General features: G+C 35.1%; 1 protein-coding gene across 3 annotated transcripts in view; it reads right to left on the minus strand.

Annotated features, from left to right (window-relative positions):
• Nucleotides 1-8336: 8336 nt before the first annotated feature.
• Nucleotides 8337-26252, minus strand: part of DNAJB14 (DnaJ heat shock protein family (Hsp40) member B14) — a 79175-nt gene continuing 61259 nt past the window's right edge. For 2 of the 3 annotated variants that reach the window (XM_044680889.1, XM_044680891.1), the window contains 5 exons: nt 21916-22101; nt 19311-19405; nt 13206-13315; nt 12245-12417; nt 8337-9210 (listed from right to left, as the gene is read on the minus strand). In XM_044680889.1, the coding sequence (XP_044536824.1) occupies nt 9086-9210; nt 12245-12417; nt 13206-13315; nt 19311-19405; nt 21916-22101 (689 nt within the window). In that variant the 3' untranslated portion in view covers nt 8337-9085. The remainder of the gene's footprint in view (nt 9211-12244; nt 12418-13205; nt 13316-19310; nt 19406-21915; nt 22102-26252) is intronic. The other variant, XM_044680890.1, reaches the window with a different exon arrangement.

Genomic DNA, 26252 nt, shown 5'->3' on the forward strand with positions numbered 1-26252 from the left:
TTGAAAACACTAGAAAGTATAGGAATAACTGGGCCCTTCCTCAAAATAATAAACAGTATATATTTAAAAACCATCAGCAAGTATCATCTATAACAGGGAAAAGTTAGAAGCTTTCCCAATAAGATCAGGAGTAAAGCAAGGATGCCCATTATCACTTCTATTATTTAACATTATACTAGAAACACTAGCAGTAGCAATTAAATAGAAATTGAAGAGATTAAAGTAGGCAATGAGAAAACTAAACTATCTCTCTTTGCAGATGATATGATGGTATACTTAAAGAACCCCAGAAAATCAACTAAAAGACCAGTGGAAATAATTAACAACTTTAGCAAAGTTGCAGGGTACAAGAATATAAATCATCACTATTTCTATATGTTTCCAACAAAACTCGGCAGCAGGAGCTAGAAAAAGAAACTCCATTTAAAATCACTCTAAACAATATATTTAGGAATCTAGTTGCCAAAACACAGGAATTATATGAACACAACTACAAAACACTTTTTACACAAATAAAAGTAGAGCTAAACAACTGGAAAAACATTAATTGCTCCTGGGGAGGACAAGCTAACATAATAAAGATCCATCCTACCCAAATTAATCTACTTATTCAGGGCCATACCTATCAAACTACCAGAAACTTTTTTATAGAATTAGAAAAAAATAGAACAAAGTTCATCTGGAAGAACAAAAAATCAAGAATATCAAGGGAAATAATGAAAAAAATGTGAAGGATGGAGGTCTAGCAGTACCAGATCTTAAACTGTACTATAAAGCAGCGGTCTTCAAAACAATATAGTACTAGCTAAGAGACAGAAGGGTAGATCAATGGAATAGATTAGAGGTAAATGACCATAATTTTGCTAGTGTTTGATAAACCCAAAGACTCCAGCTTTTGGGACAAGAACTCACTACTTGACAAAAACTGCTGGGAAAATTGGAAAACAGTGGGAAAAATTAGGTTTAGATCAACATCTTACACCCTATACATACCAAAATGAATTCAAAATGGGTAAATGACTTAAATATAGTGAAACCATAAATTAGGTGAACATAGAATTGTATACCTGTCATCTGTGGGAAAGGAAGGAATTTAAGACCAAGCTAGAGATAGAGAACATTGCAAAATATAAAATGACTTTGATTATACCAAATTTAAAAAGTTTTGAACATACAACCAACATTAGGAAGATATTCCTAAAATGCAGGAAGACAAAAATACATAAAGTTGTACTGACTTTGTTACCTTTAGGGTCAAATGCATTAGTGGCTGGCATTGAATGCACCCACGTTTTAGTCTACCTTTCTGAAATTCTTTAATTCTTGCATTCTTTAATATAGTCAAATGGGCTTAGTTGCTCTTCACCCATGATATTCCACCTCCAGTCTCTATGCTTTTACATAGAATAGCCCACCCATCTCACCCATACCTCTTAAACACCCTAGCCCAGTGATGGTGAACCTTTTAGAGGGCCAGGTGATGTGAAAAATATCCTCAAGAGCCTGTGGAGATGGGGAGAGGAACAGCCCAGCCCTCTGGCTTTCTAGTAATGAACTCTGGTGAATTTTATGCTGGGGTGATGATGTACATGCCCACAAAGAGGGCTGAGTGGCCTGTTTGGCACATGTGCCATAGATTTGCCACCATGACCCTCATTTTCTTCCAAGCTCAGCTCAAGTGCTAGCTCTCCCCTCCCTCCAGATACTTATTTTAAACACATACAAGCCAATGAGGCCTCTATAAAAGATCTTAAGTTCCCTGAGGTTGGTACTGTTTCATCTTCATATACCCAGTAACAAATATACAACAGGCACTTAATAAATGCTTATGGACTGAATCTTCTAGTGGAAGAAATACATATACAAATTGGGTCACAAGCCTTTTAAATGCCTCCTATCTACCACGCCTTGGGCTCAGTTGGGAATACAAAGCCGGCCAAAAAAACCCCCAAAAAACCAAGGAGCTCACTCCTTAGTTTATACAAAGTAATGAGAAGGCAAAAATACTAGCAACAAAGGGGATCAGGAAATGATTCCTATATACATAAGCCACGTCTTGTAGGATTCTAAGATTTGGTAATAAGAAGGAAGCTCATTCTAGTCCAAGTAAAATTGGGGAGGCAATATGGCCCGAGGGAAAAAACACTGGCTCTCCAGGAAAATGAGTCTCTGGGTTCAAACCTGTCTGATACACTTTGGGCAAAAGTTTCCTTTAGATGTGCTCTGAGGTCTCTTCCATCACTAGATCTGATCCTATGGCTGCAAGTAGGTCTACTTGGCATGAAATAAGTCTAGAGCCACCATCTAGAGCTCAGGGGTGACTGTATTTTGTAACTGATCAAAAAAAACAACAGGAAGTCAGTAGAGGGTTCTGGGCAGGAGCAGACATGATCAGACCTGTGTCTAAGGATAGTAATTTCAGCAGCTGCGTGGTGGATTGTAAGAGAAACTAAAAAAAAATGATGGCTCATAAATGTTGGAATCAGATACCCATTTATTTGTGTACGTGTGTGTACATATACAGACATATGCATGTGGCAATCACATTCAGACCCGATATACACCTGGCATTTTCAGCACTGGTTAACATGTCAACTGTCCAAATGAAAACTTTTCCACTTTGGATACCTAATAAAAATGCATTGGCTCTCCAGGTCAATGCTAAAACTTAAGGTGTTTTCAGAAATGGCCTTCTGAAAGCAAAATATGAAAAACAAAAATGAGGCTAACTTCTGGACCTAAAACATAGAGATTGAGAAATATAACTGAGGACTCACCCACTGACTATATTACCTAGTTGGTGCTCAGACTCACATTTCAAGATGGAGTTTATTCCTGATTATGCAGATATAATTAGAATATGTTTAATCTTTTAATAGTCAGCACTGTCAATGAGAAAAATTCAGCTGAAAAATCAATATATACTTATTGTAGGAAGTATTGCACTTTTGTCCAAGTGCAGTTTGGGATTTGACCTATCACCAAACTATTAGAAATGGCACAAGATATAAAACATGATTTTTAGCACCCTCGTCCCAGAAAGTCAGTCCTACTACAGTGACTCTTTTTTTTTGTAGAAGTGAGCTTAGAAGTACTTCAGGTAGTTTGGAAAGGCTTCAAGTGTGGGCCTTTCTAAAATGGCCACACTTCTGACTACCTGCTTTCCCAGACCAGCCTAATTAAATCCAGAGAAGGGCAACACCAGCCAGGAGGATGAAATTATTAAGTAGTGATAATTTGTACAGTACTTCAAAAGGCTGCAAAACATTTTCTTCATAACTATTTGTAAGGTAGGCAGTGAGTGACCAATTTTCCATCCATGATAAACCATGAAACAAAAAACACAAAATGACCCTTAGTTCTGCAGTGATGGTGGAAGGGTTGCATGAAGGCAGCAGAGTGTACTAGGAATCATAAAACCCAACAAGTCTTTTAAGGAAACTTATATTGTAATCTTTTGCTGGGAGAATATACTTGTACAATATTGTTCCCACCTTGTATAGACTTGAAACTAAAGGAACTGAAAAACAAAATTTATCACAAAGCATTCAACAGAATTTATAAGTTTACAGAAGTAAAATCAAATGCCATTTTCTTTAACAGTTTTCACACTGAAAATAATTTTATTTTAATATAAGTCTGATATTACAGTAAATATATTACAAATCAGACAGTTCATTTTGTAATCTTGAATGCACTATATAAACAAAATAATATCTCCTATATAAGATGCCAGCTTCACTTCATTACATTTTCTTTACAGGGCTTCCATGAAAATTTCCATACATACTGGGAAAATTATCTGTGGCTTTCAAATGCATACAAACTATATTCTGGACTAGCAGGAATTGTACTGAATGACAGAAGGTAAAAACAGGCAAGAAGCATTTCTCAGTATCAGTAAATGATCAAATGAGTTATCCTTTTATTGATTGGTTTGTTATTCTTGTCACTCTAACTAGCTAGAACAATAACTGAAACTCTTCATTACAGACCATCATGCCATATACACTTGAAAGTTAACCCATTTGAAAGTTCCATTGCGATAATTTTTGTAGATGGAAAAAGTGCTTGTCAAACTGGAATGTTTTCATAAGGCAGATTATCTTCTGTGAAATGGAATTATTTATGCCACGCCTGCTGTCAGATGTTAATTATCTTCTTAGTGTAGTAGTCTTGGTGAGTTGTAGTCTTAAATATCAACTGTAAAGAACTGGTGAAGACATTTTTAAGAAATGCTTCTTATTTTCATACAACTTTGAAGACAAACATGTATACACTATTTCGAACAATAGAATTTATGAGGAATGGCTATACCCTTAGGAGAAAAAGGTTTAATGAAAAGGCTTAGAATTCATATTTTAATAAGACTCTGAACTGAATTCCTAGAATTAGAAGAAAAGATTAATCCTTTTGTTAATGGAAGCCCTAATCTGTGTAAACATATCATGGTATTAATTAAAACAATTACAAGTTTGAGGTATTAGCTGAAAAAAAAAAATACACACACACACACACACACACACACACACACCCCAGAGTTTTCACAAATCTAATGGCCCCAAGACCAGCAGATGTTGGCATTAAGTGGGGAAAAAAAATCTTATCTTGATCAGGGAAAAGTTATACATGCAAAAGGAATTTATTTTTAAAGGCTACACAATCCTTAATATAAGGAGTGTTTTAAAATAATGTTATTTAAAAGAAAGTTGTTTCCATTCACATGAAATAGGTATTTTAACAGCAATTAAACTAAAAAAGGAAGCCTAAATTCTATTACCATGTTTTTTCCATCAGATCACTGATATATAAATTCTTCAAGGGACCCCTCATTTTATTTGTTTTCTTTTAAAAATATATAAAGGAATTTGCTGGCATAGAAATTCTAAATGATAAACATATTTGCCAGACTACTGTTTTTGTACTCTATTTAATGACCTATTTTATAAAGCAGCAAACAAGCCTGTTCATTATTGTTTTCTTGTCCATATAGGATGGGGAGATTTCACATAGCTCTCCTTTTTACCTTATTCAGGGTGAGGCTGAGTAAATTACAAGATTACTACTGGATCCAAGTCTCCCACAGGGACACAAAATAAATTTTTCTATGACCCTTTTGATTCTTTCATATAATACTTGCTTAAAGGAAAGCTGCCTTGATTAGAACTCGGGCAAACAATTGAGAACTTTTTACTGCCTTGACACCAGTGGGAGATTCAATTAATATAGAATTTTGCAAAAAATTAAAACATGTTTTATCAGTTAGTCTAGTTGTATTGCCAGAGGACATCTGTATTTTAAAATTTTGAAGACCAAGAGGAGATTATTTTAAATTAATCTCAATGTAGTAAATATGCCATTTTGTTGTTAGGTGTATTGTTGGTGTGTAAATAGAATTAACTCTAGCCCATTCATAGTAAAACTCTACTTATCCTAGGCATAGAGATGATGTCATTCTCACCTCCCTTAGTGGGAAGGGGAGATGAGTTACCCACACTGTGACAATAAGTAACAAATCAAGAACTAAGGACTGCCCTTTGGGCAGTCCAAATCAATGTAGAGACTGCCATTTGTCCACTTGAATTAGAGGTGGACCCATGGGAAGTGACGAAAGATACTTTCTCTTTAAGTGTGTTGGTTACTTCCTGTGGAGGGAGTTCCCGCTTTGAACTTGGTGCTGAAAGATCTCTGAGGAGACCTCAGGCAGCTTCCACTCTTATTGCCATGTGGGTAAGTTAGGCTGACTTCCTTAGGCCTACCTTGGCATTTCCAAACTCTGCCTTAAGTAGGCTTATAGTCTATCTGGTTGCTAGGCCTTGTGGCTTGTAGCTTCATTTATTTAGCCTTTTAACCTTCTCTCTCCGTCCAGGCCTCTGCAGGCCTGGACTAGCCTCTCCCTCACTCTTATTTCCCTACCCTTTACTTTCCTAATTGTAAATAAACTACCTTAAACTCAGTCCTGACTTGGGTCTAATTTAATTATGGAATCAATCTGAATTATTGATTCCTGGCGGCCACACTTTAAATACATATCTATAAAATACCTAAAATCTCCCTCTTACATTGGAGATGAAGATTTTGTTGGTTTTAGGATTTGGGGTAGGGTGTGTTGAAGAGAAATGAGCAGAGAAACCTATTATCTAATCTAAGTAGAGGTGGTCCAAGCAGATGGGTCTAATGAATGAGTGCAATGACAGTCACATATGAAGGCTTATATTAACTACTTCCTCCACACAGCATTCCCATAACACTGTCCATATTTCATATGTGAAGAGTATGAAACAAATGATTACAGATGCATCCAAATCCCACTAGTTCTAAAATGAATTACTTTCACTTAGAAAGAACTAACCTGAAACTACTACTCAGTGCTGAGAATGAAATCCCCATCAATTTAAACTTAGCCAATGTGGTAAAGATTAGCACCAATCCATCTTATAAACTACGGCAAAGGAGAATAAAAGTGAGGGAACAAAATGATGTAATTCCACTTTATCTCAATTTACTCACAAAGACATTAAAATACTTTATTTTGTATGAATGTAGAATCCTTTACTAATATGAGGAGTTTAAGGACATGCTGTGAAAAATTCCTTTGATGCTAAAGAAGAAAACTGTAAATTATCTATGTGCATTGTACAGCCTTCTCCATGATTGGGAACTTTTGAACAATGATGAAAAGTTTTAGTTTAGAATCTGGTATGGACACAACTTTTGTAAGTATTACTATTTCATAGGCAAAAAACTAGTATTTTTTTTTAAATAGATGTCAAACATGAAAATTTCCCATCTCAAGGTGACCAAATCTTGCTTCACACACATTATAGCTTTTGTTTGTTTGTTTCCAGCATGCGAGTCATATTGAAAACCCAACTTTTCTCACCCCCAAGGTCAAAAGCAGCAGAAATTCCCGAGAGTTAGTCCATGGGGCACCCTAAAATTTGCTCAGCCATTACTAGTGATTACAATCAATTTTAGAATGTTCTTTTTCCAAAAATATTTTGTCTAAATATTTTATGAAATTCAATGGAACACACCAATATGTTAAAAGCATAACACTGTCTGAAACCATGTATAAAAGTTAGCATTATATGACTTCACTAACTTTGCTAATGTTATCAACACCTCAAACTCCAAATTAAAAGAAAAAGGATTATTAAACAGGAAGGTTGAATTCAAAGAAACTACCCCCATTTATGCCCATCATTCCTGTGAAAACTGGAAAAAAAAACCTGTTAGAAAATATTGGAATTCTAATCCAAAACTGTACATTTTCTTATGACCATAATACTTTCAAAATAAATAACAATGATCTGTTATAACAATTTATGTCCTTTTATCTGCTAACAGCCCATTCTGCAGGCTAAAGGAAATACTTCAAATTGTAATTCCCTTTTAAATATGCTATTTGTTCTAAAGGCCACTTCTAAAAATTAAGTGAAACTTGGTTGGGCTTTCTGCCATTCCCTAATTACTACGCTGTTATATAATTTATGATGCAACCAAGCAATTCCATTGAGTCACTTGGAAAAGAGATACAACAGGACAATTTTTAAGGAGAATGGTCAGTTTAGCAGGAATTTATTAGACTGACAATAAATTAGCTAAATTCAGAAATAATTTCTAAATACAATGAGCATTGCCACTATCACAGAATTTCTACCATTCTCACCAAGTAGAAAAACTATCAGTCTTGTTCTTGTTCCATTAAATGAGTATGAAGTAAAATGATTAAAATATGACAAGAGTTCAACATAGAAAATTGCAAATGAAAAACTCTCATACTCAATTTACAGGCACAAAAACCAATATCCAACTGGTTATGTATGTTTCTAATTTATACTAGTGGATTTCATTACAAAACTGTATATTTGTTATTATGATTAAATTTGACTACTTTAAATGGTGAGTCGATTTGAAGCTCAGAGTGGCAACTGTAGAGACATTTACAGAGACTTCCTGTAAATGATTATTGTACCTGCCACTATATTTCTGCTCATCTTTGCATGTAGCCAAACAGGTCAAATAATTTTGCAAGTTATCTATCTAAAAGTTTAGTAGTTGGCAATAGTGTTAAAGGTATAAGGCTTAAAATTTTAGTAATAACTTTTCTTACCACTTGCTTACAAAAGAATTACTTTATTTTCAAGAACAGGCATGAAATGAGCACTAAGAAACTGCAAATTTTCTGTAGAGGGGGGAGAAACAGTCTTTTCCTTCATTAATTTTAGAAGCTTGTAAATGGACATAAATTGGCTGTAGGTGCGATGGAGTGAGGGGATATATTTACTTTCAGAATTTCAAAATTGACATTTACTTCTCAAGAAATGTCAACATTAAGTATCTGTATAGCATTTTTATTATATTTATTTTTAAATTAATCAGAATAACTTTTCATTTCCTCACATTGCTTAGCAATTCATAAAAACTAAATGGCAAACTGATAATCTACACCAGTTCAATTCATCTCAACATATATTCAGGAATATACATTTAAAAATATTAAATTCTTCTAAGCAGATAAAGCTAGAAGATTATTACACAAAGTTAAATTGCCTTAAAAAAAAAGTGTCATTGTTTAAAACTCCACACCTGGACACCTGACAAGGAAAAAGTAACATAGCCATATATTTATTCATCAGGGAGCAGAAGTGTTTCATGGAGCTAAACTTCTGAGACTTTAAAATATAAAGTCAATAACTTGTATATACACAAAATGGTTTTTTTTTTTCCCATAAATATTTACATGACCAGGGGAGAAGAGGAGAATCACTATAACTGCAAAACTGCTGTAGGCAAGATAATCCTTTTCTGAATAATTTGTAGTTAAAGAATTATGTAAGCATTGGAAGAAAAAGTAAATATCAATTAAGTGATGCATACTAAATCACGAATTTTAGTTTTCAATTTCTTACTATGTAAAGAAGCCATTAACTGTTTTGAGTCCTATAGCATAAGAGTTCGGGAGCAACTATCCAGTTTAGTTTTTAACATCCAACTCTTTTTTGAGATTTAACAATGAAACTAAATGTCTTTTTGTACAGAAAAAAAAAGTGTGCTAAAAGATGCAAATGAAAATCCCAGTTCATCCTCCTCTATAGAGACTAGTCAGCCGCTCTAATTCTTTACAGTTGTCCATGTTAAGTGATTCTGCCTTTTTTCGTAGTCGATCATCCCGGTATACTTTTGCTGCATACTGCATATCTGTTTCTTTAAACATAAAAACATTTTTAAGAATTTAAGAAATAATTATTTTTTAAAAATACATCATTTCATGTTCAATCAATAAAAATTTGTTGACTCAGCATGGATTCCTCCCTCTTCTCCCAAAAAATACCATTACTCTGGGGAAAATCAATCTGTAACAAGCAATTAAAAAAATAAAACCCTTACATCCCCTCTTAGAATCAATACTGTATGTTGGTTCTAAGGCAGAAGAGTGGTAAAGGGCTAGGCAATGGGGGGCAGGGGGAGTTTAAGTGACTTGCTCACGGTCACACACCTAGAAAGTATCTGAGGCCAGATTTGAACCCAAGACCTCCCATCTCTAGGCCTGCCTTTCAATCCACTGAACCACCTACCTTCCCCCTGTAACAAGCAATTTTTAATGTTTTTTCCTCTAAAATACCAGTAGCACTGGATTTGAGTTAGATTTGGATCCTAGTTCTATTCTATAATCCTACCTGAGTCATCTTGAGCAAATTAAAGGATCTCAGGGATGAGTTACTCTAATTTCTAACAGGAAACTCCTCTCTACATTACCCTTCTTTTCCTAAAATTGAAACACACACACACAATGGGGAGCCCCTAGGAGACCCTACACTTCTCAAGGAACCTCATTCCCTATTTGGACAGCCAGCTCTACCTGTTAGGAAGCATGTCCTGATATGATGCCTAAATCTTTCTCTCTGCAACTTACACTCATTTTTCCTAATTCTGTTCTCAAGCTCCATGTAGAATAATCTTTCACATAATAATCTTTTAAATACTTAAATATAGTTTTATTATTCCTTAAAATAATTATCTATTCTTACAAACAAAAAAGATAAGCAGTAGGAGCTGTTGGAAGAGAACTTCTCTATTAAAGTTGCTTAGTTGAACGTCACACCTCAGTGGTAAATAACCTTCAGGTCATTGAGAGGTGACGTACAACAAAGCAACATTAATAGAGAGAGAAGTTCTCTTCCAACATTATTCTGAATGTAAACTCTAATGCCAAAGAGGAATGCTCCCTAATTGGCTTTTTGTCAATACTTCTTTCTATCAATCAAATGTATTCTGAATACGTTCATATTAAAGAAACATAATAAATGCTTAAGTCTGTGCTCAAGGGACATAAAGAGAGGGATGTCCCTTATTTCAAGATTTTACCATGATGACCATGGGACGAACTCAGGGCTCTGCAATGCTCTGGGCCTTAGTTCATCTATGGAATGAGGGAATTAGAGTTGATGATCTCTTAAGATTTTAACTGGCTCAAAATGTTATGACCATATTATTTTTATTAGTAATCTCTTTTGGGGCAGCTAGGTGGCTTAGTAGATAGAGAGTCAAGCCTGTACATGGGAAGTCCTAGGTTCAAATTGGACCTCAGGCACTTCCTAGCTGTGTGACCCTGGCCAAGTCACTTAACCTCCACTGCCTAGCCCTTACTGCTCTTCTGCCTTGGAACCAATACTTAGTATCAATACTAAGATAGAAGGTAAGGGTTTAAAAAAAAAAAAAAGGCTTTTTGTCAGAATTCTTGGTGTCCCTTCCCCATTAGAATTCTGCAATCATTTGAAGAAATACCACATCAACCTATTTTTTGGTATACTATTAAAGTTAACAGCAATTGACACTGTAAGAGTTATCACCTTAGGAAAAGTTTAATGTCAAATACTAAATATTAAATCATATTGAACATATTTTCTCATGTATAAAATGTGGCAAAAATTTGTGAAGGCTATTGCCTTTTTTATTGAAAAATGAACACATTATTTTTGAGGCTTCCCTGAAATGGTTATTAATAAAATAACAACTAAAACCAAAATGTTATTTATCTAACCACTCATTTATCTCACACTGCATGCTAATCTACCTCCTGGATGTTTCACTGCTCATCAGAACCTCCTGAGGGAGGGAAAATGAAGCCTACCCAAAGTCAGACATTTATTTATAAAATTCTAGACTGAAATCTATGATCCTATTTCATTAAGCAACAATGGTTGAGGTCACGTGAGATCTGAATTTCTTTCCATGTTCTTCCCTCTATAACAAATAATTTTATAAAAACAACTCTTTTATAAAAAAAAAAAAAAATCCTTGCAGGGCACACTATGGGATTCAGAATCCCCTTACTTTGTAAGTGAAAAAATACGGTGAAATGACCTGAAAAAAGCACAGTTAAGTTTTATGTAGCAGTTTGATATTTACAAAATACTTTCATCAACAACTGAATAAGTTCAAGCAGACAGTTCATTTAAGCCTAAAATTTCATTTTACAGATGAGGAAGCCGAGGCAAAACTGTTAAGAGCCTTCTTGGTTCTAAGTAGTCAGTGTCAGTGATCTTTTAGCCCAGGGTTCTTGATTCCATTAGGTCTCATGTCCTCATTCAGTGCTAACTAGAAATAACCAATTATGAGGAGCAGCAGATAAGTAGTAATATTGCAGGGGGCAGCTGGGTGGCTCAGTGGATTGAGAGTCAGGCCAAAAGATGGGAGGTCCTGGATTCAAATCTGGTCTCAGACACTTTCTAGCTGTTGACTCTGGGCAAATTACTTAACCTTACCTAGCCCTCGCCCTTACCACTCTTCTGCCTTGAAACCAATACCCAGTATTGATTCTAAGACCTATCTAGAATAGAAAGATGATGGTCTACATGTGGGACTTCTTTTCTTAGTGACTACATCAGGATACATTTCTTTGGCATCTGGTTCAATATCTAAGTTTATGTGAAGTTACTCAAATATTGCAATGATTGCAAAAAAAAAAAAAAAAAAAAGGTGAGAAAGTAAGAGGAGGAGAAAGCAAGGAAGAGGAAAAGGAGAAAGAGACAGAGAGGAAAGGAGAAGGTAGGGAAGGAAGGATAGAGACAGATACAAAGAGGTAGGGAGGGGAAGGGAGAGAGCGGATAAAATGAATGAAGACCACAAGGGAAAAAGCATAGAACAGAGTAATTCTAGTAAATCTAAGTAAACAACCTAGGAAAACTAGTAAATTTAAGATTTAAAGACTTTTGAAAAATCTTAAAATGTAACTTACTTTGTTGTCTTTCTTTCCAGCAATTATTTCGAATATTAGTTACATAATCTTCTTCCACACTTTTTTCTACCTTTTGTAATAACGTTCCTTTGTAGTCATTCTTAAACTCCTTGTTGACATAATAAACAACACCCAAGTTTTCTGTCTTCATTTTAACAGTTTGTCCTGAACTACTATAAAACAAAGAGATCCTTATTAGTTTTTATCAATTAAAATGAAAACTAAAATTTTATGAACTAAAACTAAATTAGAAAAAAAAATAAGTTACCAAAGTAACATTAAAAATATGAAATTGATAATAATTCCCCTTAACTTGAAAATTCTACTATCTGGAATTTTCAAAAAGTCAATCTGAGGGGGCAGCTGGGTAGCTCAGTGGATTGAGAGCCAGGCCTAGAGACAGGAGGTCCTAGGTTCAAACGTGGCCTCAGCCACTTCCCAGCTGTGTGACCCTGGGCAAGTCACTTGACCCCCATTGCCTACCCTTATCACTCTTCCACCTATAAGTCAATACACAGAAATTAAGGGTTTAAAAAAAAAAAAAAAAAAAAAAAAGAAAGCAGGCTTCACATAAATAAGGAGGGATGAAAACATCTTTTTTGTTCCATACTCCACAAAGAGAGTTATGTATACTAACATATACAGGAAAATGACAGTTTCTTTACTTCTCCACATATTTAAAATGGAAAAAAATAAAAATTTTATTTTTATCTTAAAGAAGGAAGTATTATGTCAACACATCATCTTTTCCTATTAAATAGCTATGAAGTTTAATTTCATCCAACTAAATAAACTAGATTGGAAAAGGAAAAATAAATAAATATATGCATATATATGTATATATGTATACTTCACAGTTATTAATTTGATAAAATTCAGGAAAAAAAATGAAATTTTTCTGATAATTGAAGAGGTGGTAAGACAGTTAAGGAAACCAATTCATTATAAAATAATTACTTACGATCTGGGATATAAGGAGTAAGGAGGATTAGAGACCATCAACTGGCTTAACAAGGACACAAGAATCAAGACTACAATAGGCATCAGCTGTATAAACACAGAGAACCCTCCCTATGAAACAGAAAGAAAAAAAAACAAATTAGAACCTAAATGTCCTTTTAAGTGAACATTTACACAGAATCAGAGAATATGGGTGCAGGAAAGGTCTTTAGAAACTATATAATCCAATTCCTTCCTTTTACAGAGAGACTCAGAGGGAAGTGATTGGTCTAAGGTCATAGAGAGGTACTTAGTGGGAGAACTAGGGCTGGAACCTTCAGATTCCTAGTCCAATGCACTTTCTTGAAGATACCATGCTGTCCCATATAATCTAAATTCTGAAGGAAAATTAAATTATATTTAAAAGTTAAAACCCAGAGGGTCATTCATTAATATTAAATAAACTGATAGTAATTCTGGGTTGTTTAAGACTTAAGGCTGCGTTTCATACTCTCTTATATTTGACGAGAGCTCTGGATTTTTTAAAAATTTTATGCCAAATTTCTAAAAATTGATTATCTTCTCGTCTTAAATTTATGTTCCCTTCTGATTAAATTGGCCATGGTTTCTAACATCTTGAAATGAAGTGTTTTTTTCTACTCCTCCTTCCACTCAGTCTATCAATTAATAAAAAGTAATTTAATAGATGCTGGTGAATATATGTTTTAAGGTAATGTGAACAATTATCCCTCTTTTATTTGCAGGAAAATGTGGGTTGATTTCTATGCATATTAAATTTGCTTGAAAGATAACCTATGAATTAAAACCTTTTAAGTAGATTTTTCTATATAATGAAGAACCGACTAAGTCAAGAGTCAAAAGATCAAAAGATACAGGTTATAATAAAATCATAAGGAAGAAAACAAATTGTGGGTGGGAGGATATAGGAGAGGTTGAATAGACCTGTGAGTCCCATTTCCTAGGAAACTTTACTTGTAAATCCTTGAGAAATCATACCATCTTACAATTAAGTGGGAGATGATACAGTTGAATGAAAAACAGATCTGGAAGTAAGGAATTTACTATGAAGAAAAAGAAGTGTCCCTAAACCAAAAAATGGTAAGACCAAATTCAGTAGGGCTTAACTATCTAATTGAGTGTTTTCCAGATTTTCAAAGCACTTTCACATACCATCTAATTTGATCCTCACAAAATAGCAGACAAGAAACATAATGATATTCAATCAATTAATTAACAAGCATTTATTAAGCACTTACTATGTGCCAGGCACTCTGCTAACAGCTAGAAATGCAAAGAAAAAGGCAGTCCCAGGCCTGAACCCTGAATGAGCTTACAAGCTAATGGGGGAGACAACATAAACATAAATAGGCACATTCAACATATGGAGAAAGTAGTAGGGAAAGGGATTAAAAACCTCTGAATGAAGGTGCTAATTGTTCACAGTCTAGAAGGGAGCCAGGGATTCTAAGAGGTGAAAGTGAGGAGGGAAAATGTTCTATACAAAGGGACAACCAACAGAAAGGCACCGTGATGGAAGATACAACTGGAAGACAGGATATCGAGGGGAATCATGTGTAAGAAGATGGAAATGGAAAGATCTGCAAGAAGCTTCAAATGCCAAACAGAGTAGTTTATTTTTGATTCTAAAGGGAGTCACTGGAGCTCAGTGGGTAGGAGGTTGTATTAAGGTCAGAGGAGGGTTTTATGAAAATCGATTTGGCATTTACATGAAGAATGGATTAGGATGGGGGGAAAGACTTGAGATAGGGAGACTAATTAATGGGCTATAGCTGCAACTTAGCTGAGGTGATAAAGGCTTGAGCCCGGGTGGTGATGAGAAAAAGGGATGTATATAAGAGAGATGCTGGAGAAAGAGAAATAATAAGATTGACAACTAAATGGGCATTGTGGGGTAAGTGGTGGTGTGGAGTTGAGGTGAGAGAGTGTAAACCTGAGTGATGAGAAGGATGGCAATGCTCTCAACAGGATTAAGGAGATTCTGAAGTGAGGAATTCTGTTTACTTACTGAGTTTGAGATGTCAATTGGATATATGGTTTAAAATTTTCAACAGGCAATTAATGATAAGGGACTAAAACTCAGGAGAGGGACTAGGGGCTGGATATATCAAAAGTTGGGGTGTAAGGTGAGCTAAGCACTATATATATGGTAGTAGTAACTGTTGTTGTTTAGAGGTGATAACTGACTCCATGGGAACTACCAGAGATCATTCACTGAGTTTGGCGACAGGACCCATGAGAGAGCCTCAAAGTACATGGGTAAAAATCCAGCAAAGAAGCAGGAAGCCAGGGAGGAGGAGAAATTAGAATTCAAGAAATCTAGAGATTCTAGGAGGAAGAAGTCAAGAGTGTCAAATGCTAGAGAAGATGGACAAGGACAAAAAGCTTTGGCAATTTTGAGATTACTGGTAACTGCAGAATGCAGTTTCAGCTGAATGATGAGGTTGGAAGCCAGGCTGCAGAAGATTTGGAAGGCAGTGAGAGGAAAGAGAGTGGAGGCCCCGAGTGTAGACAGACTTTTTGAGTTGGGCTAAGAAGCAGAAGAGAGGCATAGGACAATTGCCAGCAAGCTTTCTTGACAGATTTTTAAGGATCAGGAAGACCTGAGCATGTTTGTAGGCAGAAAAGAAGGAAGGAGCAGATAGGGGGCAATCTTCTGGAGAAGAGAGGAGAGGCTGGAATCAAAGGTACATAAAGAGAAATTGGTCTTGACATAAAAAAAGGCACTTGTTCACCAGAGACGAGAATGAAGGTGATAATATTGGAGCAAGATGTCAGGACAGCATTATGAGGAAGTCATGGTGAATGCCTCAAATTTTTCCTTTTGGTAAAATATTGAGATGAAGTCTTCACCTGTGAATATGAGGTTTAGGGAGGGCTATAGAAGACAAGGAGAGATGAGAGTCAAACAGCTTTGGTGGTGACTGGGATAGAGCTCTAATTAGGGAAGAAGGAAGAGCTGCCCTGCTGTGGTAAGGACCCAGTTGAAATGAAAGAACAAATTCGTACTGGAGTAAGCCTAATTTCATGACTTCCACTAGTTCCATTCAGCAGTACTTGAGTAGGAGCAAAAAAAAGATGACCAGTGAGAATAATCTGAAGTTGGGGCTTGGCAAGATTGCATATATATATATATATATATACACACATATTTAAACACACACATATGTGCACACACACACACACACATCCCACACACACCCCCACAGGTCCCCTAGTATAAGGATAAAGATTGCTAGTTCAAGTCAAAGCACACTGAGAAAAGAGAAAGAATGTCCTTAAAGTCTGTTCATAACACTCATCAGGATCTGGGTGGATAAATATGGTTAGAAGGAAACTCAAAGAAGAGTTTGTTGAATGAAGGTGGTAGAAGGAAAGTCTGAAAGTGGCAATGGAGAACAAGACAAATTCAGACTCATGGGGAACAGAGTTGTGGAATATGAAAGAAGTTGCAACTAGTGAGGGAAAGGCTGGCCAGTGATGCAGTGTCATCAGGAGAGGAAGACTCAGTGAGCAGAAGGAGATGAAGAGAGAGGAAGACAAATATAGTGAAAGAAAATGTTCCAGAAGACACAGTGAAAAGGGAGAGGAAGCAGTTGATAGTGGGGTAGGACTGAGGTAGGTGAGAATGATGTTGGGGACAGCTGGGGTTGGGCATGAAGTTTTTTCTTCAGACATCAGAAATGGGAAGAGAAAGAGAAGTGTGCCAACTGCTGATGACCAAATTCAGGGTATCCATCTCCTTCTTTCTTCCTGTCTTTGCCCAGGTACTGAAACCATTTTAGTGGCCTAGTAATCTTCATCTGGGATAGTATCAAGCTATAAAGGCCAGGAAGCTTAATGACCTGCTTCCAATAGGTGATATTTGACCTACAACTTACAGTAACTTGTAAATGTGTGGGTATGAAAAGTAAACAAAAAAACCATTAATGTTTACCAAATGATTAGCACAGAACTATAATAAAAACCCTGCACTCATAATACCAAAAAGGAAACGGCTGTTTCTGATACCCACAGATGGAGAGGCCAAAGCACTGGCAGCCAAGATTGTTGAGGTACACACTGACTCCCCTTTCTAACTCATTGATTTAGAGTCCAGGCTGTAGAAGCCAAATGGCAAATGTACTTTCAGTCATGTGGATGGGTCTGAGTCACACAGTTTACCGTGGATTTTGTATTCAGAAAGACTTCAGGGAAGTTCCAAGTTTGGAATAGTTATAGTTAAGGCATATTTAACATACAGATCTGTTTGGGGGTATATAGACTTGTAAATTAATTGCATTTTTATGCCAAAGAGGAATAACTTCATTATAAGAAAAAAGTAGGACTACAAGAAAATGAGAAATGAAGGCCATGTTTTTAATAAATCAATAATATAGTAAAATATCACCATTTTTGTACCATGATTTATGGAAAATCCATGAACACTAGTGGTAATCAGTCATGGTAAATGTCTACAAAAACAACTAACAAGGAAACAGTATCACTAAATACAACCACTCTCAGAGTAATGTATATTAGTATAAAGATCTATCCTTTCACTAATAACAAAAGAATTATGGGCCAGAAAATATAGAAACCTTTTCAGCAAACTTACTGATAGAAAAAAATTAGGAAATTAAGTCATTTTAAATAGCCAGTGAATTAACTCTGTGGGACAAATATCAAATGCAAAAAGCTTATTCTTCCTCCTGGAGAAGAATGAAAGAGGAAATAATAAAATACTCCCCTCTGACTGTCTTTCTCTAGTATTCTGTCTCTAGACTCTAGACCACTTTCTTTTTTGCCCTTGAAAGGTTCCCAGAATAAAAAAATAACAAATATTTTTAAAAAAGGTAATAGGACTGGGCACCTCTCTGCTAGAATTATCCTAGGCTAAGATTCTAGGAAAGGACTCTAGTGAAGATTTAAGATAACAGCATAACTCTAAAATGGAACAAATAGGATTAAGTTCATTGAAAAAAATTAAAATACATGAAAAGTAAAGATAAGCTATTGAGGAAATGGATGTTTATATAATTTGGTGCTATGAAAGACTAGCAAATATTTGTAGTGAAATACCTCCAACCTCAATTTATGAAGGAATTACTCATTTCCATTACAGAAAAAAAGTTACCATAGGCATCTTTTCAAATTGGCACTTGTAAATAATCTCAATGAAGCTTTTGAAGATACTAACTTATTCGTGAGCAGGACATGGATGACAGGTATGTAAACATGATATAAAGTTGTAGGTCAGAAGGGAAAACCTGCCTATAGATGGGTCAGAGTAAGAGTAAAATAAAGATCTTTGAGAGAAAGGAAAATGAGAAGGGAAAAAAATGATCTGATTTCTCTTTTGAGTATTGTAATGGGCAACGTTGTTGTAAAAAAGGTAGCAAGTACCCAGATAGGGCAGGTAAGAAAAAAGCTTCCTAGTGGGGAACAGCTTTGGAGGAACCTTTAATCATAATATCCCCCTCCATCAGAAAAACCCCAGAGAAGAGAGACTTGTGTAAGGCAAGGCTGGATGGCATCCAAGATTATGGTTCAGGCAGCTGTAGAAGCCATGACCTGAAACTAAGGGGCTTGGGCCTGAAGCCCAGAGCAAAGAAAGAATGAGTTTTCCCAAAGGTCAGGATTTAAAATCACTGTACAACTTTGGAAATACACTGAACTTGTAAAAACAAGACCATTCATGTTGTTTATTAAGTAATGAATTCTTATACTTATAATTAACTTTATTATTTTATACACAGGAACTTTGTACTTACAAGATTTCCTCACAATATCCTGAAGTAACACTGAATACTAAATGGATCTGAAAGGTGTTTCTGGCCTACATAGGAAAGGTTAGGGGACAAGAGTAGAGAAATATGGTAGGCTATGATTCCTTTTGATGGTGGGATCACAAACAATCAGAAGCAAATATAGATTTGCCTTCTTATTTATGGATGTTCTGCACCATTTCCATTATAAATTCTATTTATAAATTTGTTTTTTTATACAGCCCTCTCTATAAAACATACTATTTAAGTTCACCTTCATACCATTGAAGTTAATTTCTGAGAAATAGGTTAAGTACAAGCAATTATGTCTCAAAACATACATCGCCTCTTTCTTCTTCTCTCTCATGTCCACTATGCCGATGTTGGTGGTGATGGCTATATCCAGCTCTCCCATTAGAAAATGCATGTACACTACCTGAAGAGTTAAAAGCAATGATAAGTCAAAAATAACAGTGATGATGACAAAGCTGGAAAAAAAAAGTCAAACCCAAACTAAGGATTATCTTTCAGAATATTCACAATCATTGTCCTAATGACATTTACAGGTCAAACATAAAGTTTTGGTTTTTCTTAAAGCAACCCATATCTATCGATTACAAAGGTTATTTTTAAAGTTTCAGGGTATTTTAAAGTATAAATAATGTACATTTTAAGTGACAGAAATAATCAGTATATAGTATTTAACAGTAAAATTTAGGAGAGCTATATTAGAGAACTGATTGCAATGTGTTAGTTCAGATTGTGTAACAAAGAAAAATGGCGACTGTAAATAAGAAGGGTAAACTTGTGTTCTACAGCTAGCAGAACTAAGGTCCAAATCAGCTGTGAAAAGAAAATTTCTTAGTCATCATCCTAAAGATCATCTGTATTACAACTAAATCCTAGTTATTCAAGTTTAAAAGCTTAACAGCTTGCACAAGGATTTTATGGAGACCAAGGATATACCTCTAGATCTCACTCTTCCAGGCTCTCCCTTTCATAAGAAATAGTGTCTCACCACTGTGTCAGACTTAGTATTCCCCAATGCGAATTCATTCTCTTTGGCCCAAAAGGCAATTCTCCTCATTAATGGCATCACTGATATTTCCCATCACTTAAGTTCAAACTCTGGTACTTGGTTCAATTTAAAAAAGTATTATTTTAATACTTTGCAATTTAGATAACATATTTAATTATTGTTATTTTGTATTCATAGAGCAGGCACCTTTACTCTAAAAGGTGTAATATAGCATTTTTAATAAGTCAGATAACTGACCAAAATCATTATCAGAACAGGTCAAGACATAACAATCTTTTACCTCATTAATTAGGAATCTACTAATTTTAAGTTAATTTTTAAGCAGTTCAAACTGTCCCTAAAACATCTTTCAAATGAATAAGTTGCTCTTCTCTATTTATTAAAACTCCCCTGGTTGAAACTCTCATGGTTTTTTAATCCAGACTTCTGAAATAACCTCTTAACTGACCTTCCTTAAGTAACCCCTCTTTAATGCACCCTTCTCCACACCAAAACTGGAATTGCCTTTCTAATGCACTGCAATGTTCTGTCACTCCTCTCCTCTGTGTGGTATTAGGTATATCATCTCTGACTTAAATACTTAGCATCTCCTTAAGTCTAGCTCCACCCTAGTTTTACAGCCTTGTTTCATAAAACTCCCCTTTAAGTAGCCTATGAGGCAGCCAAAACTGAATTATTCTCCAGTACTCATCATTTTATCCTTTCCTGTGTCTTTGGTTCCTCATATCTGAAACAGACCTCTCTCTAATCGTGTTACCAGAAAAAAAAAAAATCCTCCCTTCTAGGTCCAGTATGGATGGCTTCAGTGACTTCCCCCAGTGAAACTGGTCATTTCCATTCTCTCATTTTTCATAGCACTTTGGATTTCATCTATGTATTTCTCATTCACTCTTGTATCCTAGTTATTTGTGCACCTATCCTTTTCCCTCATTAGAACTGAAGTACTTTCATAGTACAGCCTGTGTGTCTCCGGTATCTAACATAATCTCTTACATGTCATGGACATTTAATATATGTCTGTTAAATTTTTTACTGAACAGGCAAGATCTTTTAGATCTCTTCTACTAGACTGATGCTATGGCAATGTCATCCTAATTAAGTAATAAGGTTGATCAATTAGCAAATGAACAAATCTCTAAGGGATGTCATTGGTAATGGCAAACTCCCGATGAAGACGCTTCGTTTACCAATGCTGATCAGCATTTATTCTACTTGTTTCAGGCCATAAAACCAGTGTGAGTCAAAGGCAGAACTAGAAACCAGATGGGTTTTCCCGATTCTGAGTTTAGCTCTCTTATCCTTATACCACAATGCCTCTCTATACAGGAATTATATTTATGGTATTGTGTTAGTATCCATTTAACAGCTTCATTCATTACTCTTAAGTATTTGAATGCAATAAAAATGTGTTTAGAGAAATTTATGTTCCAAACTTTTCACCAAGAAGTTACCATTAATAAGTCTTACTATAAGAATGGGAAACTTGTAGAGACAAAAGAACTCTTGTAGAGTCAAAGAGAAGATTGTAATCTGAGGTATTTTTGTCATCTAGTTATAAGAGTAGCTCATCTCTGCACAGTGCTTGAAAGTCTGCAATGTGCTTGCTAGATGTTACCTAGTAGCACTGAGAGCTCTATTTGTGTGTCCTTAAGGTATTACTTATTAGCTAATTTCCTGCCACTTCCTTTCTTACAGCTTTTCTCGTAGAGATGAACAATGAGCTTCATTGCCCTCTGAAGACAAGATGACAGTAAAGGCAGTAATAGACCCTCATTTCCTCCCCGAACTTGCTCACAACTCTGCCCTCTTTAGCAAAGATAGAAGTGATAAGGCAAACCTTTCAAAAGACTTAAGTGAAAATCTCTAACTTCATTAAATAAACTATACATGAATTACTATTAAAGTACCTGATGGAAATCCACCACCAAAGAATATATTAAACAAATCTTCTGGAGTTATATCAGCTTCACAACCTCTGTGGAAATTAAATCTACCATTGTTTTGGTGATTACACGCTTGGTCTTCATTGCCTGTGAGGTCATACTGCTTTCTTTTTTCAGGATTGCTTAAAACTGCATAGGCATTTCCAATCTCTGAAATATTTAGAGAACAGAAGTAAGCAAACATCACATCATAACAATATGTATGTATCTAACTTAATCAAGAAAATAGTGGAGATCAATCAATAAAACAGTAAAAATGAATACCCTTCAAAGACATGTTTACATTATTTCTGCAGTTCTATAGATAATAGTCTCCAAGTACGCCACAACATTAACCCACTATTCCAAATTGTCTAAACATGAAATACTGACCTACATTTCTGGCCTAGTTTATGCTACTTTCTTATCCACACTATCCCTTCTTCCTCTGGGACTTTCATCAAAGCATTGCTCAGGTCTCCCCTTACTCTGAATGAACATGATAGCTCTCCTTCTTCGTGTCCATTTTCTAGATGGGCAATCTTAACTTTCTGAAAAGTCCTATTACATTTCTCTGCTCACTTGGTGGTGCCTAAAGGACCTGTGTTTCACTTTTCACTGACTTAAATGCTTATCCACCAGTTTTGGTCAATGTCTAGCCAAAGTTAACAGGACATATTAGTTATGATCCCATTTGGTGGCAACCCACATTCTCCAGAAGGAACACATCAAGTATAAAAGCTAATTCTGTTTACATCTCAACTGTGGTACTTATTATATGACTATAAGTGACTATTCTTTAACAATTTCCTAATGTTAAAAGATCTAAAGGAAGTTTTCCAAAACTTTAGGTAGGTCCTCAGTGAAGGACTCATGAGGCCACAGACAAGGTTCACAAAGAATAAGGTATTTATAGATTGTAGTCTATACCCCTAGGACAAAAATCCAAATCAATAAAGTCACAAATCCATTGAAGTAAGTGTATGACTAATTTTCCTAACTAAATTCTATGCTTTTTGAACACCAATAAGTAAATGCTGCTTCTTGTAGACTTAAAAAGTTCATCTGTATCTCCGATTGTCACTAGACATATAGCAATACTCAATAAATTCTCGTTTTTAATGAATGAGCTAAACATGTCCTATGACACACATCTGTTCAGAAACTGTCATCTAAAAAGAATTTTTTAAAAACTATATTGCTTGTAAGACCTAAAAATGAATGGAATCTGTTACTAGAATTTTCCATTCCTCTGGAAAGTCTGTTCAAAAGAGAATATAAAATTAATCTGATTTGTGTTGATAAGCCAAATAAAAAATAATAACAGAATTTTTAGAGCTAGAAAGGACCTTAAAATTAATTTAGTCTTTCTCCTCTTATTTTACAAATTAGGAAGCTAAGGCGCAGAAGAGTTAAACAACTTGCCCATTGTCACACAAGTAGTAGGTCAATACATTTTCAACTACATCAATCAGGAAGGAAATATATGTCAATTCCACCTCAAAATAAATTCCATGAGTTACTTAAATTCTTTTGTGGCACTGAAATTGTTCTGTTGAATATTGCTTGAAATAAGAGACCCATTGCAAAGTAGATATCCATTACTCGGAGAATGGCTGAATAAAACTGTGGGATACAAGTGAAACAGAAACTAGAACATTGTTACACTGTAAGGAATGATGAATATGAGGAATTCAGAGAAATATGGGAAGACATATGAACTGAAGAAAGACAAAGCAAGAACTACTTATGGAATAAAATACAAAATGACTACAATAATTGTATTGCAATGTAAAAAAATAAATAAAACAGTACCCAAAACAACATCAAACTTTGGTTCTAAAACCTGATGATGAAGCAAACATTTTTCCTTTCAGCAAAGAAGTGAAAGACTGGGTACAAATTGTCACACATATACTAAGTTTACTTTGTTTGTCTTTTTCTTACTATAAGAAGATTCTTTTGGAGGTCAAAGGTGGAAAAAGACAATGGTGTAAAAAACAAAAAGTACCAATAATTAAACAAAAATATAAAATAAGTGAGCTATATCAGTTAAAGATTAAGAAAATTTTATTTTTTAATTAAATTATTTTACTTAAACTAAAATTTATTTTAAATGATTTCAATTTTAAAATGTTAATATAGATTTTGTAAAGGACATAACTATAATGCTAAGAGCTATAGGACAATGGTATGTTTTTAAAGCCTAAGATGGCATTTCACAAACTGCCTTTTGTAAAACATTGTTGGTTCCTGCATGATATAAATACTAATGCTAGTGATCTGCCCTCATCAAAAATACTATATGTGGCTATTTTTTATTATTAAATTAGGCTTAATTATATTTTCCCTCCAAACAGTATTCCAAACTCTTAGTCTAGTAATTATGGGTTCTATCAACATATTTCAAGCTCCAAAATGTTTAACAGTTAAATTACTTTGAGAAATGCTAACCTAAGATTGTGAGTACAAAAGCTTTAAGAATCTGACAGACTAGAGTATATTGCTGATCAACATTATGCGGTGTCATGATGTCAAGCACCAGAAAGCATAAAGAACGACGGAAATATTAAGAACACTAACATTAAAAAGTGAATGCCTAACAGATATGAGGAAAACATATTAAGTTATGAGGTTGGAGATCCACCCAAATAACATAGCCACAAGTCTATGCCTTTGAATTACCATTTTCTCTCTAAATGCTTACAAAACTCACCAGCTAGTTTGGTGGTTCCTAGACAACTGTCATTGCCATCCTAGCCCGAGCACATTGCAGGATACTTTCTTGATGGATTTAACTGTCTGATAGAAGTTCAGCCCTACCACCATTATATTCATTTCCATCTTTAAACATTGGTGTTGTCACTGAAATTTAAGATAAAAGTAATTTGTTTCAGGCTTTAAATTCTACTCTTTTTGCCTTCCCGGTTGTTTTATCAGCATGTAAGAAGACAAAACCTTACCTAAGAAGATTCTTTTTTAAATGCTTACCTTATCTTAGACTCAATACTAAGTTTTGGTTGCAAGGCAAGGGTTTAAGTGACTTGCCCCGAGTCACACAGCTAGGAAGTATCTGAGACCATATTTGAACCCATGACCTTTCTATCCAATGAGTCACCTAGCTAGAGAACAATTAATTTGCTTTGACAAATTCAACTTTGTGAACTCTCCAGTTTTTAAACTTTGTCTATATAACATTCCTATCTACAAATACATGACTATAAAATTATTCTGGGATAAAGTCACAATCAAAGGTGTGAACTCTATTCTCACTTTGCAATTATACCACTGGAAAACACAGTTTTAGCTGGATTCATAAAACTCATCTTATGGCTGAGTTATCCAATTAGGAAAATAGGCAATTATTAGGGGGATGTGGGGGAGGGGGACTATCATCCTTCAGGACACAATACTTAGCAACTACTATTTCTTCCTCCTCTTCTGAAGGAAGGGTGAGAACAAAAATTTAGGTGAAAGAATTTGTGGTAGAGAATTAATTCATTAAGATACTTTTTAGATGAACATACTCTCTAATATATTTATTTTGCGTAACCTCCTACCCCAAAAAAGTGTCAAAGTTCAAAAATATCTAGAAAAATTGTTATTCTTTTTAAAATTTCTACAGCATTTTTAAGAGTCATAAAGAGCTTTAAATATGAAATCTCTTTTGATTATATAACAATCCGGTGATGTAGGAGGTGCAAATGGTATTGCCATTTTATAGTGGAGGAAATAGGATGAGAAGTTAAGTGACTTTCCAAGGGGCACACAACTAGGAAGCATCTAGGCAAGATCTGAACAGTCCTACTGACTCCCAAGTCCTGCACTCTATGCTTTACAATGCCTACCTGTCTCATTTTTATTCTTAAAATATATAATCTCACTCTATCTAGAACTCAGTTTCCAAAACTCTTCCTATCTTGAACAGTCAAGAAATAGGAAGGGGGGGGGGGGAGGAAAGGAATCTGAGCAGTCATACAATTCATGCCCCCAAATACATACTTTATTCACAGATGTGCTACTCATGCCCTAATGAAAGGTCTTATTTAAATGCAGTTCTAAGCATTATGTTATATCTCTTTCTAGGAAGAACAACAAATTAAAAGGGCATAATGGGCCCAGCAGGCAGGCATAACTAACAAGAAATAAAAGTGAATAGTAAAGAAGTAGACATAAAAATTAGGAAAAAGAATCAAGAATTCAAAAAGGAGCACCTGGGCATTTCTTTTAAGAGTGAGGGAGTGGGTGAGAAAGGAACCTGGGTTCAAATCTGGCCTCCAGACACTTCCTAGATGTGTGTTCCTGGTTAAATAACTTAACCC

This window comes from Gracilinanus agilis, chromosome 6, assembly GCF_016433145.1.
Source record: "Gracilinanus agilis isolate LMUSP501 chromosome 6, AgileGrace, whole genome shotgun sequence".
Classification (NCBI taxonomy): Eukaryota; Metazoa; Chordata; class Mammalia; order Didelphimorphia; family Didelphidae; genus Gracilinanus; species Gracilinanus agilis.